General features: G+C 42.0%; 1 protein-coding gene across 3 annotated transcripts; it reads right to left on the bottom strand.

The window, feature by feature from the left end:
• Nucleotides 1–198: 198 nt before the first annotated feature.
• On the bottom strand, nt 199–5,747 carry LOC124068785 (acyl-coenzyme A thioesterase 1-like). Of its 3 annotated transcripts, none has more exons than XM_046407260.1 (4): nt 5,604–5,747; nt 4,097–4,573; nt 3,183–3,370; nt 199–2,255 (listed from the first exon to the last, which is right to left on the bottom strand). In XM_046407260.1, exons 1-4 carry the CDS (start codon nt 5,686–5,688, stop codon nt 1,647–1,649), a joined length of 1,359 nt encoding a protein of 452 aa, XP_046263216.1. In that variant the 5' UTR covers nt 5,689–5,747; the 3' UTR covers nt 199–1,646. The 3 variants fall into 3 exon arrangements, with proteins under 3 accessions (XP_046263216.1, XP_046263218.1, XP_046263217.1); XM_046407262.1 differs by lacking the exon at nt 5,604–5,747 and adding an exon at nt 5,423–5,575; XM_046407261.1 differs by lacking the exon at nt 5,604–5,747 and adding an exon at nt 4,659–5,398.
• Nucleotides 5,748–15,271: the final 9,524 nt, after the last annotated feature.

The following is a 15,271-nucleotide window of genomic DNA, read 5'->3' as shown; positions in this document are numbered from 1 at the left end:
AGTAAATGCAGTTAGCAGAGTAGAAAATCATATTGACAGAAAACTGTGGGAGGAAGACAAACAGGCAGACAGAGAGAGACTTCTGCTAACATGGAATCAAATGTCTCACAACAAGAAAAATCCAGCCCTGTCTCCTAAAAATAGCATTTATATAAAGATAAATTGGCAACAGCAAATGCACTTATGAGGGAAATAAAATGCCAACCACGTACATTTTTTTTATTTGTTAGGTCTGCGGCACAAAAAAGTAGTACTTCTACAAACGTGGAAGCTTAAAGAGACAAAGATTATTGGCAGCATCTGATCATTTGAAGTCAGTGTCGATATGGAAAAGAAGGAATACAGTCTCAGTTGATAACTCAGTCACCATCACCTGTGGCAAAGTCAGGTCTGTTCCTCAAGAAGTCAGGCGAGTGCTTTACTCTTTGTGACATTCAGAGCAACCGAGAGTCTTTGCACTGAAAGACTTCATTACAACCAGATTGCACTGATCCTATTCAAAAAGGCAGAGGCAGGATTCTAGGAATTCATTATTCTTTTCTTTCGTTCATTAAACTGGCAAACTAAAAGAAAAAAGATGAAAAACATGCTTGAATGTTTAAACAGTGATGATACATTAACTCCATTAACTGCACGAGGTGATCATGTCATCTGGATTTTGCAAAATAACAATTGGCACAAACTAACAATACTTAAACACAGTCTAAATATTCATTATTATTACAATAATACAGTAATGAAATGAAACAATATTACAATAATGAACGGATAAATGCTGCCAGGAATATGTTGACGTGTGGACTCGTGACCATCCAATGCCAGGCTGAGGACAGACACTGTATGTTGGTTGCACTGTGTTCCTGTTCCTGTTAAACTGTCAATTTTATATGAAGGTTTTTACTTTTTCCAGTTTGTGTTTGTCAGTATCTGCAGGCTTGACTATGACTACGTTCTCCTTTCCGGTCATATGAAGAATATGTATCAACTGCAGTTGCTTGAAAACTGTTAATTCATAACTCTTTATATTTTTGAAACTGTTTTGTACACTTTTTGCACTCTATTCTGTGAATTTCCCCACTGTGGAATCAATAAAGTTCATCTTATCTTTATCTTATCTTATGTGTGCTGACTAAGACTAGTTAATGAGCACAAAACCCGTTACTATGCACTATCTATCTGTCTGCTTCACTATCCATCTTGTCTTCCTGTGGCCCACGTCTCTGGAACATCCTTCCAGAAAAACCTGAGGCCAGCAGAGAATTACTTAGATTTTAACTGAATTATATAAATTTCTAAACGAATATCTATTTATTCATACAGTTTTAACTGTTTTACTATTTGGTATGTTCTTTTATTATATTTTCATTTTCTGGACTGCTTTACTTTTAATACCCAGCTATTTATTACATACTTCGATTTCTCCCATTTCCTTAGTATTTTGTTAGCCTATATTTATGTTTAAATCTTTTTAATATCCCACCTTTTATTTTCTGTTTATCGTGTATAGCACTTTGGGCTACATTATTCATACAAAAATAATGTAGCCCAAACCGTCAACCATCAATTAAACGTTTCATCTGTCGCTTCATTACAAAACATTCATATTCATAGTGAAGCCAAGATGTTCACGATCATGATATTTGTATCTATAATTTCATTTTAGTCTGTATGGCATCACAGCGCAGGTGAGTTCTGAGAAACTCCTGGATCTTCTTCCACATGTGGACTTCAGCTGCTGCGTGGGATCTGGGCTCACCCCCCCACAGGACTGGATTCCTCACAACCACATGAAAGCCGGAGGGGCAGAAGGGTCCATAAGGTGGTTCCAGGATGTGTCCTGCTCCTGGGTAAGACGCAGTCTCGAAGTTGTCCTTCCCGTGACGCTTCAGTCTCTCCACCATCATGTCCATGTGAGCTTTGCTGTCCCAGTTGAGGTCGTCTTCTGAAGCCACAAAGAGGAAACGTCCCGTGGCTTGTTCAATGGGGACCAGACTGTCTTTGTTCCCCTCTGACATTGGATCAATGAGACCATACTTGATCATGCTTGCTCCCGATTCAGTGGGAATCACCTTTCCGATGTCATACATTAAAGGTGAGAGGATTTTATGTTTTTTGTAGTATAGAGGAATGCCCACATTGGCATTGCAGCCGTTGAGCCACACAACAGCCTCAACACCAGGCACAAAAGCAGCAAGTGAAAGTGCAATATCTCCTCCCTTTGATCTTGATACGACACCAATTCCTTTACTGCCCACCTGTGAAGAAAAGCAAATTAATAGTGATAACTGTACACCCAGAGAGATTTTAAGAATAAGAGAATGAATTATGTGAACGTAATCTTGTAAATTCTATTTTAAAGAAAGGGAACTTGGACATTTTAACACCCAGCAATTTTAGACCAGTTTCAAATGTCTTATTTTCAAGCAAAAATATTTGTGAAAGTAGTAGTTTTTAATCAGCTAAATACCTTTCTAAATTTAAATATTAGGTCAGCAATGTTTCAGTCAGGTTTTAGGATGTATCACAGCACAGAGACCACCTGACTGAAAGGAAGCAAACATTACTAAAACCAGCTTTCAGTCCTGCTGTTACTTGACCTGGATGCTGCTTTTGAGACTGTGGACCACCAGACTCTTTTCGATAGGTGCATGCATGCATGGTAGCCTATCTGGAGGAGTTTACTACATATTGATGTGGATTTTTTTCTTGTATATATATAGATAAGCACTTCAAACATGACAAGCTTACTTATGGTGCACCAAAATGGTCATCAGTGGAAACAGTATGTCTTTCCACTACTATGCAGATGACACTGTGCTCTATGTGACCATGGCTCCTGATAAGACAGGCTGACTGACTTTTTAACTGGCCTTCAAATTCAATACATTCAAATACAACCCAAACCAAGAAGCAAGTCTTTTTCATAGGGCTGCATATTTGTCATTACTATTTACTTCATTTTTTCCTATTTTAGATAGACAGATAGATGGATATCTTCATCACCACATCTTTCATTGTTGTCTTGTATTTAAATACTTACTACTACTGCCTTTGATTTCTCAATCGATTGTAAAGCACTTTGGATTGCATTGAAATTTTGAAAGGTGCTATATAAATAGCATGTAATGGATCGATTGATTTAAAATTAATGGTATTAGTAAAATCCAAGTCAGGCATCTCACCTTCGGATGTCGTTTTAAGAAATCGGCTGCTTCTTCAAAAATATCCAGATGCATCTCTTTGATACTGTGGAACTTGTCATTGTATAAAGGAACTGTGAGAACTACAAACCCCTTGTTGGCCAGCAAACTGGCTCTTTTCTCATATTCAAAGGTGTACAAGTCCAACACAGCAGGGAATGGACCTTGTCCTGAAAAACACAGGCCTTAAATCATGCACATCCTCATTTATTCCATTTAATTTACCAAATGAAAATCAGGTTCACATCTATGGGGTTTAGCTGAGTACAAGCTCGACTTTGTAGTTCATGAAACATGAAGCAGGTACACTTGAGAGGAAAACTGAACGAAAACTAAAACACCTTTTACCATTCAGGAACTGGCTTTGCAATAACATGCATCCCTTTATTCAAACTAATCTTATACATCACACATAATGTTTCAATATAAATATCATATGGGTGGATAATTATGATGTGTGCACAGCTAGGAGAGGTGACAGTTTCATGGGCCCCAGTGGCCCATATGCATTCATCTGGGTAATGTCTTTACAGCGGGCAGTGGCTTTTTTGGCTTCATGCAAGACTGAGCAAATATCCAGCTCTCCTTAATACATCCAAGGGGCACATCGACATGCAACGCATCCTCATACATGTGGGCATTGCAGACATGACTCTGTGAGTAGGAAAACTTAGCTTTCTCGGTCAGCAGCACAAACTGAGTAATCTACTGCTTCAGTTGACTAAATTTACGATGAACCATCATTCCTTCTCAAGCTTCCCCACTGGAACTTTAAAACGATGCACAACAGTAAATAAATTATGTTTCACAGTTCATTACAGAAAATTTCAAAATTACTACATCTCTTTACCCTGTGATTAAACTGTGAAAAAAACAGAAAACAGAGAGCCACCAACCTGGGGGTGTAAACAGGACTCCACGAATATTCCCCTTTTGGATGGGATGCCGACTCACCCCGTCTCCAATCAGAAACCTCTCATTGGTCACCTCTGCCAGCATCCTGCCCTCCCCATCCTCCTCATGAACAGAGAAATTCACCACATGAGGATTTAGGGAACTGAGTTTTTGAAACATTTTGTGCAAGGTGTCTGGCCTCATCGACCACAGCAAACCCATGGGTTCAACCCCGACGTAGCTCCCGCCGAGTGAGGGGTCTCTGTCCAGGTGGATCTCCCCGCTCCCATCAGCCTTGTAGGTGGCCGAGGAGCTGAACACCACCCCCTTGTCGTCTGTTGATCTGGCTCTCATGGTGACCACCTGTCTGGACCTCAGCCCGGCCACCTTCACCTGGACAGGCTCATCGAACAAACATCTGGCGCTTGGCAGCAGCATCAGTCTGACTTGGGAGGACATCTCTTCACAAACTAATGATCCTGTAACAAAGTAAACAGGTGAGTCAAACTTTTAGGCCCATGTGACATGAAATACACAAAATCTGACAGTGTCAACATGTCTCACGGTGTTCTCCCAATAAGAAGCAACTCTACCACCGTGTTAGGGAACAGAGAAATTAAGTGTCCACCGACTGATACAAATGAACCTCTTTTAAAAAACAAACTGATCACCAAATATTTACCAACACTAACATGAACTGTTTGATTGTTTGGTACTGACAGACTCTGAACCCCCTGCACCTGTCAGTTAATGGCTATGTTAGCCTTATGGATAATTTATACTGAATTTCTTTAGATTTTATAATTATCCTCAATTTGCGTTTTATATTTCCCAAAAAAGTCATTTTTCTTTAACTGGTCACCTTGTATTTATTGAGCCTTGTTCTTTTATAATCACATAACATTTGCATTACCACACACTGTGTTACAGTAAAGACTTCTCACTTGACTCTTTAGATTTTTCTTAAGGTCCTGTTTCTATCTACAGCCAGTGTCACGTGAGGACATGTAAACCAAACTCCGTTCAAAATTCGTCATATTAAACTTGCTTCATTAGCAATGCGCAACTCCACCTACACTTTCGCACTGCATTATACATATAACGAATTGTTGTTCTTTTAGTACATTCGGCCATTGAAGTGACCCATCATATGTAACATAACGTCAGAATTAAAGAAAACTCTCTCTCTCTCTCGGCCAAAGGTCAACATCGTGAAAGAGGAAACTGACTGACGCAGTTTGTTTCAGCTTCGAAATGCGATGAATGTCACCATTTACTGATCGAGCAGTGAAGGTGCAGAACGTGTCAGTGTTAACAAATAAACTAACAGAAGGTGCGAAGCTGAAACTCCTTGACCACAGAATCCACAGGGTCAGCTGAGTCTCGTCACGATGTAACGCCTGTCCTGTGATGTGATCGTAATCGGTAGTTTTTGGTGAGTTTAAAAGGCGACATGTCAGACTGTGCACTGGCTGCCGAGGTTTCTCATCAGAAACGGTCGCTACTCACCTGTAAGATGAGTCTCACGCGGAACTGGTAATAAACTCTGCTGCACCGACCAGTTTGGTGTTATTGAATGAAACTTTGTGCACATTCCGGCCTGCAGAGGGCGCTCGTTAATCCGTGTTGGTCTCAAAACATCAAGTGAGTTTTCACACAGATGAGACAAAACACCAGCGGTGGAAAGTAACCAAGTACATCGATTTACTTACATTTATTTACTCAGTACAAGTACTGACAGGCTCTGAACCCACTGCACCTGTCAGTTGATGGCTATGTTATCCATAATTTATATTGCATTTCTTTAGATTTTATAATCATCCTTAATTCACATTTTATATTTCCCAAAAAAGTGTGCAGCTGACTATTGTGCAAGGTGTCTGGCCCATGGATTCAACCCAGACATAGCTCCCACCCAGTGAGTGGTCTCTGTCCAGGTCGATCTCCCTGCTCCCATCAGCCTTTAGGTGACAGCTCTTGGACTTGATCTTAAGGGGCAAGTCTTTAGCCGATGACCAAACTCTTTGACCTACTTGGTACACCAGAGCAGGTCTCCGACGATCTGCCAGTTTGCGATTGGCCTGAGAAGTCCAAAGTGCTGCCCTGGTCTCCTTCCAGATTCTGTGGCCGTGGTGTAGATGGTACTGAACTGACGGACAGCCAGGTTGGTCTTCTGGGAAGTGAAAAGAGGTGGCAGGTAGCCCACTGATGCCTCAAAGAGGGCAAGTCTGAGGTCTGGGAGAGGATTTCCTGATCGTTTTCCAAAAAAGTCTGAATCATCAGATTTTGGTGACCTATCAAGCCCCTTGATTAGAAGGAGTTGGATGAAGCTGAGTAGTTTCTAGTGTTTTGTAGTTTGTACTGTTTAAAGTCACAGCACACACAAGAGGAGAAGTTACAAAATAAAACAGGGAACAAAGTGAACAGAAACTCCAAACGATGACATTTGTCAGGTATTCTTTAATGAGTGAATTGAAAAGACAATGCTTTGAGTATGTATTTTATGTATTGTATCATGTGCATTAAAGTGACAGAAACCAACAACAATGACAGGACAGCCTCTCCCTGTCCACCTAAGACTCCTGTCTTTCTGAGTCCACACCCTCAGACTGTAGCGCAGTGTTCATCAAGTGTCCCATCATCTCTGCTCACCAGTCAGGTATTTGTGATTGTGCATTGTGATGATGATGATGCGCTGAAGGAGATCAGAGAGGTCCAGCAATATGGCAGCTTCCCTGAAGAAGAACACTTGATGGAAAATTGTCAAGACTTCATAGGTTTCTAAATGTTTCAACCCTCCTCTCATTCTCACCACAGCACTCAGTCATCTCGAAACAACCTTCTCAAAACACAACAGAAGAGAGCTAACAGGAAATGAGAGGCATGGAACAAAACATGACTTATTGCTAATTATCTCGCCCTGATCTTGCCCCTGATCTCGAGAGGGTCCTGAGAAGGCCCACTACAGTACAGGCTCATCAAGACAGCAGAACCAACCTCCATCTGCCTCCTCAATTTATTAAGCAGCATTGTTTCTGTGCCTGGCTTCTATTATTTGTGTTTATGAATCTGACTGCTCTCTTTCTGTCACGTCAGTTCAGCAGAGCTCTCATCAGCATCTGGCTTTTTAAAGACTGGGAATCATTTGTTCCATTGCAGTACCTGCACTGAGGGATATACAAGCATCAGAAACTTGAGGTGTAGGCTGTGTTGAGTGCTGGCATTCCTCAGTGAAAGTGGATTCATGCTTGTATGTTGGGGAATGACGCTGTGGCGGCAAAGCCTGCATGGAGATGCAATAACACGAAGACAAGAACTGTGACTGGCAACACCACCCATAAATCCTGCACTCTGATCTTTCCCCAAACCGCTACAAATTAAAGCAGAGCTACAGAGGTGACCAGCTACCATACAGATGTGTTGGAGTTTTATATTACAGGCTATAATAATATCATGATTCAATATGGACTTAGTAGATTTCAGTACATTTAATTTCTTAACATGAAAATTTACTTTCTCTGCTCTGTACTCATATTAAGTCTAAGAATACTTGAATCAGTCTATAACAGACCTGGGCATTTTACGGCCCGCGGGCGACATACGGCCTCCTGGGCGTCTCTGTCTGGCCCGCGGTATGTCAGTCATAAAAATGAACAAGTATTTATGCTGTGCATGCAATACAGCTGTGTTGCTTTTATTTTGAAAAATTTAAATTATTTACGTATGGACGCATGTATGGACGCACATAGAAATTAATTGCCAGCCCTGGTCTATAAAATACAGACCAAACACATGCAGGTCACTCAAACCCCATCGTCATGAGGGAAAATAAAGAAATAGACGACATAACCATGCTGTGTGGGCCTCAGCTGCTTGGATTTTTCCTTGGTCCATCTTGAAAATAAATCTTTGATTTTTTTGATTCATGAAGGTGAACTCACTTCCTCTCTCTCTCATTTGATTCATAAATGGGCATCAGTGGAAAAACAGATCATTTAGTTCCTTTTCCACTCAACAGTGTTAACTGCCTTTTCATTTGTGTAATGGAGGCCAGCTCTAAACCTTTCCCATCTACGGTCTTTGTCTCTTCCCCTGCACCCAAAACAAGCAAGGGCACCGTATCATCTCCATCTAATTATTTAACAATGACACAAGGAAGCAGTGATTCCTGAAACATTTATTTAAATCCCTCTGCTCTTCAGTGGCCCACGTGTTTGGCAGCTCTCCTTGGGCCTTCGCCAAGGTCCAAGTGACAAACTGTGTGAGCCAGGCTTTGAAAACAGCAGATCAAAGTCTTCCATGTTTTTGGTACAAGTATAAAAATCGCTTGCACGGGTTCAGTTGTTGATCCCAGGGAGACCTGCTAAGGTTCACTGAGGCTCAGGAACACGGACATTCAAAGAGCTCCATGTGTGAAGATTTGTGGTTTTCTGAGTTATGCTTGCTAATGTTTTGTAGATTTATGCAAAAATACAGAATATGCTCTCACATTTTCTCTTTGTTTCTAATAAATCACATAGATGTGATCACATTCATAAAACCACATTTCCAAGAATGTATTTTGCTCCCGTCTGCATGAGGTTTTTTGGAAGTGGTGTGCTAACGTTTGAAGCACTCTGGTGTCAAAATGGTTCTCTAATGTGCAATACCTTGGACATCCTCACAGGGGTGCTACTGTTGAACACTTTGAGCCTGAACACAACATCACATGTGCCACTGCTCCATCTTACTATATTTTAAATAAGACCTCAAAACTAATCAGTTGAGGTACAAAAATAGTTTAGCTGGCACTCAAACTGCCCTCTTTTCCTACTCCCTCAAATCAAGAATTCAGCTCAGGTCTTTGTGGAGCACAAAGTCTGCCTGTCTGCTTCTTAAACTGCATTAGAAATGAAAATAAAACGCGGCTGTTGTTGTTTCAAAAGCTTTTGGGGTCAGACTTCATCAGTGAGAAAACATGGGACAAAGTAGACATCTTGATAGTGTTGCACACCATTTGGATGGCAGGGTGACAGAATTACACCCAGTAAGCTTGGAAATATTTTACTTGAGCTGTTTATTCTTTTATTGACGGTAGCATGCAGGCGTGCGCCTCACATCCCTTTTGTCCTGCTGCTCTGCAACATGAGAATTATGGATGTGAGTCTGCAGGAATGACTGCCAGTTAGCTGAAGGCGAGTCTGTAACTGGAACCACAGGTGAAGAAACGGGTAGCCTTCAGGCCATCATTGGGACCTTCAGCATAACGATATGGTCACGAGCCTCAGCTGTGCTTTGTGTTTAGTGTCTGAGAATGTTTAGCATTAGCTCACTGGGTCATTGAGCTGTTATGGCTGTAGACTCTTAGTCTTGTTTGCAAATTAGCTTTCTTTTTTGTGATGCAGGAGCCAGTTTACCTTTAGCTAAAAATCCATTGTGACATAAACTCATATTCAGTGTCATTTGGTGGTCATTTTGAAATGCTTGCAGTGATTCAAAGCTCTCAGGTTCTCCTTCTTTCTTTATATCTTAAAATCTCCAGTGGAACAGGATTGGGACATTTCAGAAAGAGGCTTTGTTCCAAGTACTTCATATCATATGACTGAAGCATAATTTTAACATTAAAAATGCACATTACATTATTAGGTATGTGAGCAGAACATGCTGTATGGTTCCAAGTCTGAGGGTTTGGACTGACTCTTTATGCACATCACAGTCATAATGTCAGCCTCAGTTCTGTTTTTTTTCTCATTTTTCCTCTTTGTACCTCCTGTGCATTTTCTTGCCAGTATCTTTCCACCTTCCCTCATCTGCCCTGCAATAATCCTTTCCCTCCAGTCACCTGACCATCCCCTCCCACCTCCTCACCTGTTTGCACTTCCCCTAACGTGTCCTGTTGTTGCCTGACCTTCACTGCCCCTCACCTGCTTCCCATTTCAGCTAATCAGCCCAGTAATTCATATCAATACTGGTTCATTTTCATCAGCCCAACGCTGCCAGATCATCCAAGTTGCAATGCTGCTTTCAAGTGTCTGCTACTTGAACCTTCCCTATCAATAAATCATTGAAGTAATCCTGCCTGCTCTATCTGCATTTGGGTCATGAGCCATGACAGTTATCTTCCTTTTTTTATTGTTACTGGTGATGTCTTTGGATGGAATAAAGTGAAGTCTAGCTTTGTCTAATACACAGAAATGTGTGTGTGAGGAAAACCTCAAATGTTCCTCTGGCCTCATTTTAAGAGCTTGTGACACCAAAGAGACAAGAGTTCAAAAGAGAGAGGAAGCTCAGCAGTTATATAATGAATCCTATAAGAGCAAAGGAGAGACGGATGAGGAGGTGTCAGGAGGGAAGAGGTTTCATTAAATAACGTGATCATGAGGGATGACAATGGCAATGACACCTTCAAAATGAAGGCGTTGCTCTCACAGCCTTAAGATAAAGTACAAAGAATTCAGATATCACTTGTGGGATTTTGTGTTCTTGAACAAATTAGGTGAAGGATAAAACCACTGAGGGCAGCAAAGCCGCAGTATGTTTGAATCTTTCCCCGAGCGTCTGACAATCCTGTGCCTGTTAGCAAAGCACGTATCTCTGGAGCAGAAGAAAACCAGTTTAGGTGAGGGGGCCTGGATCCTCAATGCAAAATGCCACATGTGATGTCTGCTTTCGAATGTATGCTCTGTTCCTTCCACTCCTGTTATGCAACTATTAGGAGTTGTTCCATTGAGATGGGCACTAGGTGATGCTAATGCTCCCATCAGGTGCCATTACAGCATTGTAGCAGACCAGGGTGCTTTGAGACGACAGCTAAATGAATGTCGTGGCCGTGTTTGCGTGTTGCTCCTCACACTCTCCTGGCTACCTGATTGCTGTCCGACCTACACGCCATCAACGCATCCCCTCAGCAGAGCATCAACCCAGACTGTTTCAGTTGCTGTGGTGGGTCATGTCTGTGGCCATTTTGATTTTTTGCATTCAAGGCTGAGTGTTTCATGTTGTTTTGGTCACTGAATTAACCTCGTCTCGCTGTACCACAGCATCACTGAATCCCTGCCTGTTTTCCTGCTTTGTCTGCCTGTCGACCAGTCATCCTGTCAACCTGTCGACCAGCTTCAGGCAGTCATTCATCCCTGTCTTCACCCCTGCTCTGCTCTGCTCTGCTTCCGCCCGCCGACATCCTCACCTCCATCCAGTGTCACTCCCCCAGAACCCAGTCAGTAAACCTTTTGGTATTCAATCCACTGGAATAAGATACCACACAGGCAATACTTGCTAGGATCTTTTCATGGGATTTGCAGACCGAAAGAAAAGTTTTTTGGCTCCTCGTTTGTGTTTTTCTCACCTCCTTTGCAATGTTTGCTATAAGATATCCTTTACAGGAAAAGACTTTCTTCATCAGTTAATGATTCCACTTGTCATCACTTACATTGTGTGCCTTTTTAATAACCAGTACTTTGTTATTTTATTCTTGTCAATACTTTGTGGGCTATTATTATATTGTGTTTTCCAGTGGGACTGGCGTGTTGTGTGCAACATGAGCGCCCTCTACTGGTCCCCTGCAGCCATGAGTGATGTCCCCCCCAACATGCTGATGTCAGTTTGGACTATCCTTACCTCTGGAGCTTCTTATGATGCGGAGTAGGCTGTGAGAGACTTGATGTTAAGAGAATAAATGGCAGGTTGGAGCCACAGAGTGAAGGTGTGAGTCTGAGCCCTGAGTACAACTGCTACATGAGCTTTAAGATAAAAGCGTCCTGTTTCATTTTTCAGTGTCCATGACCTCTCATGTGTTCATTTACCATGACAGAAACACGTCGCAATCATTTGAATGTTTGACATTCACTGTGTTTTCAGAAAGAGCAGCTAATTAGCTGAATGAAATGATGAATTATTGATGGGTCCATATCCACGCCACTTGGGAATTTGTCTCAATGTGATGCATCTGAACAGGGAAGATAATAAGCCTGCAGGGTTTGCTGCCCACATCACAGTTCCTTGAGGCCATTTAAAGTATTTTGTCACATTGTGTTTGCCAAAACTCCATTTTATGATTTCAGCATCACTTTATTCTCTGCTGCCTTCCTTTGCAACCCAATTTCCACACTGAGATCATTAAGGTTTCATCTCAATGTTATTGCTTGAATTGAGGACACGCATGAGTGCGGTTGATGATAGCTATTCAATTGTATTTTATAATTTAGAAAAAAAAAAATCAGGTATTCAGAAAATACAAGCAGAGAGTTATATGAAATTGCATTCCTGCATGTGCCTGCTCTGTTTCTGGAAGGCACTTTGGTTAAAGGCTGATTTTCTCCATATTGCGGGCGACGGGTTTGGACCCACAGCAGTCATAACTCACCAGTGGGTAACATTATGTGTGAGCGTGCTGCAGTGTTTCCTCAGGTGTTTGGCGGTGGGGGGTTCAGGTCTGGTAAGTGGATCTCACACCTCACTGCTCAGGGAAACGCCGGGGCTGCAGAGAAGATGCCGAAGGATGGATGTAATCTAATCACTGCTAACACACACGCATGTCCATCTCTACACACTCTGTGAACAAAATACTGAAGACGTGCTTTTTGAAATGAAGACCTTGAGACCCTGTTTATATTAATATATCAGAAAGTTTAAAAGAAACAAGAGTGAATTGTGTAATCCATCACAATGAACTTTAAGTCCCTTCAACCTTCTGACATGCACTTCTCTCCTTTTTATTTCCACTTAACCTGCTTTAAGACTGAACTGTTTACACAGTGTAGGTCACATTATGCACCAGCTGGTTCCTCAGTGAATCTATGAAGTCTGTACCTCACTTCTCATCTTCAGTGCTGCATGCTGTGTTCAACATAATGTTATAATGGAAATGGAAAATGAATGAATGGAAATCCTGGCTTTCGAGTGGAAAAGCGGGAAAGCGGGAACAGGTCGAGTGTGAGCTGTAGCTGAAACCTCCTGGGAGGCTCCTTTTTTAAAAACATCTCTTCTCCAGCTCATCTTTTTGCGATCGGTGATGGTGTAATGAGTTAACAAAGATAGTAGTGCTTACACCTTTGTATGTTCCTCATTCACATTCACGCTCATGCATTAAAAACAAACAGACAAATGCTGATGCTGATACAAGCTCACACAGAACGTGTGCGCGCACATACACTGTGTGTTCTGTCACATGCACACAGACGGGCACGCCCTCGGCCGGCTTTAAGACCAGCAGGAAGGCCTGTAAACAAAACCCTGGTATTTTTTTTAATCAGCTGTGTGTGTGTGTGTGTGTGTGTGTGTGTCTGTGTGTGTGTACACTTAAAGGTCTGGAAATAATTAAGATAAGGGCTTTAGGGGACGGTGAAGGGGGCAGGGAGAGGGAGGCTGACAGACATGCATCTCCTGGCTATATTTAGCTGACGGAGGTATTCAGAGGCGGTCAGTTCCTCTGTTGCTGCAGTGGGTTTTTTTTTTTTTTGGTCTGGCCTCCTCTTGTGCTTATCTAACGACTGTACCTGATATTCTTCGATACATTTTCAACAAAATCAGACTGTATGTTGAACAGGAGGAGGAACACAAAGAATTTCTCAGTCCCTTTTGGCTTGGATGATATCAGACTGTCAGCGAGCAGCGCAGGGTTCACACGTTCATGTAGTAGCAACAGCAGAGGTAATGATAGCAGCACCAATCACTGCAGTGGAAGAGGCAGAACTATTGCACTGTAGAGAGAACCACTAGTGTTAGCATTAAGAATGAGGCCATGACATGACATGTAATCACAACGGTTGCTTTAACAAAAGCAATTGCAGTAAAAGTACAGTCAGTGATTGAACTTCTGCCAGTATTGTTAATGACAAGGTCACAATATTTATGGTGCCAAAGTAGTAGAGGGAGTTGTGGAAGTACTCAGGAGTATTTACTAGTAGTGATGACTGTAGTAATATTAGCAATAGTATCACAGTGTGGCCGTGTTGCTGCTGATCTCCCACACTTTGAACCCTTTAGAGAAGATTCTGGAAGCCTGAATCTCCCCTGAATATCGACAGAGCAGTTGCAAAATGTCAAGGTTTATTGAATCACAGAGTAAAACCTGTTGATTCTCCGAGCAGTTTGCTGCAGGCATGTTACACTCACTCCTGAGCTGTGGTTTGTGTGTCGTCTGTACTAAAACTCTTTGAGACGTGAAAACCTTGAGCCAAACTGCAGGTACTGCAACGCTGCACAGCAAAGCAGGTCTGCGTCTGGTTTTGAGGAGAGGATCAGCGTGGAGGAGTGGAGCCCAGAGGCACTGGGACCGGCAGAAGAGTCCACATCAGCAGCATTAACACAGAAGAGAGAGAGCTGCATTAAAGAAACATAAAGAGAGAGGACGAGACGGAGGGAAAAGACATATTTTAATATTTTAAATAATATCGTGCCAGGGGGGTTATTCAAATAAAGTTTTGAACTAAAGATGCAAGAGGGTGTAAGATGGGGATGTAAAGTGTGTTTTACCATATGTTCATCCCTGTGTGTGTGTGTGTGTGTGTGAGTGAGGCTCAGAACAATGTAACTACTGGAAAAGAGTTGAAAGTAGGAGATTTCTGATTTCCCAGTAAAAACACAAGTTTGCAGCCACACATTCACCTGGAAGCCCACATCAAGACATCAGCCACCAGCCTGGGGAATACATTGCAGGAAACATGAAACCCGTCCCCTTCCTGTCCAACTCCAAGTGTGTGTGTGTGACAGTGTGTGTGTGTGTGTGAGAGAGAGAGAAAGACTTCTTATGATTCTGTGTGAATACATGTGTCTCTTCACACGCCACGGAGCTTAACTTTTCTGAGATGTTTTATTGAGTCAGAAAATGTCTGATGTTCTCAGGCTAAAAAAACCAATCAGTTCAAGAATCAGTTTAAGAATCGACAAGCCACAAGACCCTAAGTGAGGTGCTCTTCCACTATATGGACAAAAGTATTGGGACAGCCTCTTTATTATTGAATTCAGGGGTGTTACTGGGGCTGTTTTTCCACAACTTACTCTTTAGGTTGTTTGTTTCAGTTTCTAAAATCCCACGGTTGCTGCCTTTGTGCTGCCCCCAAGTGGCCAGAAAATCAGTGAGTGCAGCTTTAAAGTGCCAAACCCCCTGAGAAAGTGTGTCTTATTAGGATTTCAGGACTTTTCAGCAATTACTCAAAAATGATAAAACTATTTCAGTTATCTTATTAACAACAGTGAAG

This window comes from Scatophagus argus, chromosome 13 (genome assembly GCF_020382885.2).
Source record: "Scatophagus argus isolate fScaArg1 chromosome 13, fScaArg1.pri, whole genome shotgun sequence".
In the NCBI taxonomy this organism is placed as follows: domain Eukaryota; kingdom Metazoa; phylum Chordata; class Actinopteri; family Scatophagidae; genus Scatophagus; species Scatophagus argus.
The sequence above is the reverse complement of the archived record's forward strand: the minus strand, read 5'-3'. Positions and strand labels throughout refer to the sequence as shown.

Excerpts from the sequence above, each read along its gene's own strand:
- LOC124068785 (XM_046407260.1), bottom strand. The coding sequence starts at position 5,688 with ATGTGCACAAAGTTTCATTCAATAACACCAAACTGGTCGGTGCAGCAG. Across the intron at positions 4,574-5,603 it reads GCGTGAGACTCATCTTACAG|GATCATTAGTTTGTGAAGAG; the intron begins GTGAGTAGCGAC and ends ACTTTGTTACAG. Across the intron at positions 2,256-3,182 it reads TCTTAAAACGACATCCGAAG|GTGGGCAGTAAAGGAATTGG; the intron begins GTGAGATGCCTG and ends TTTTCTTCACAG.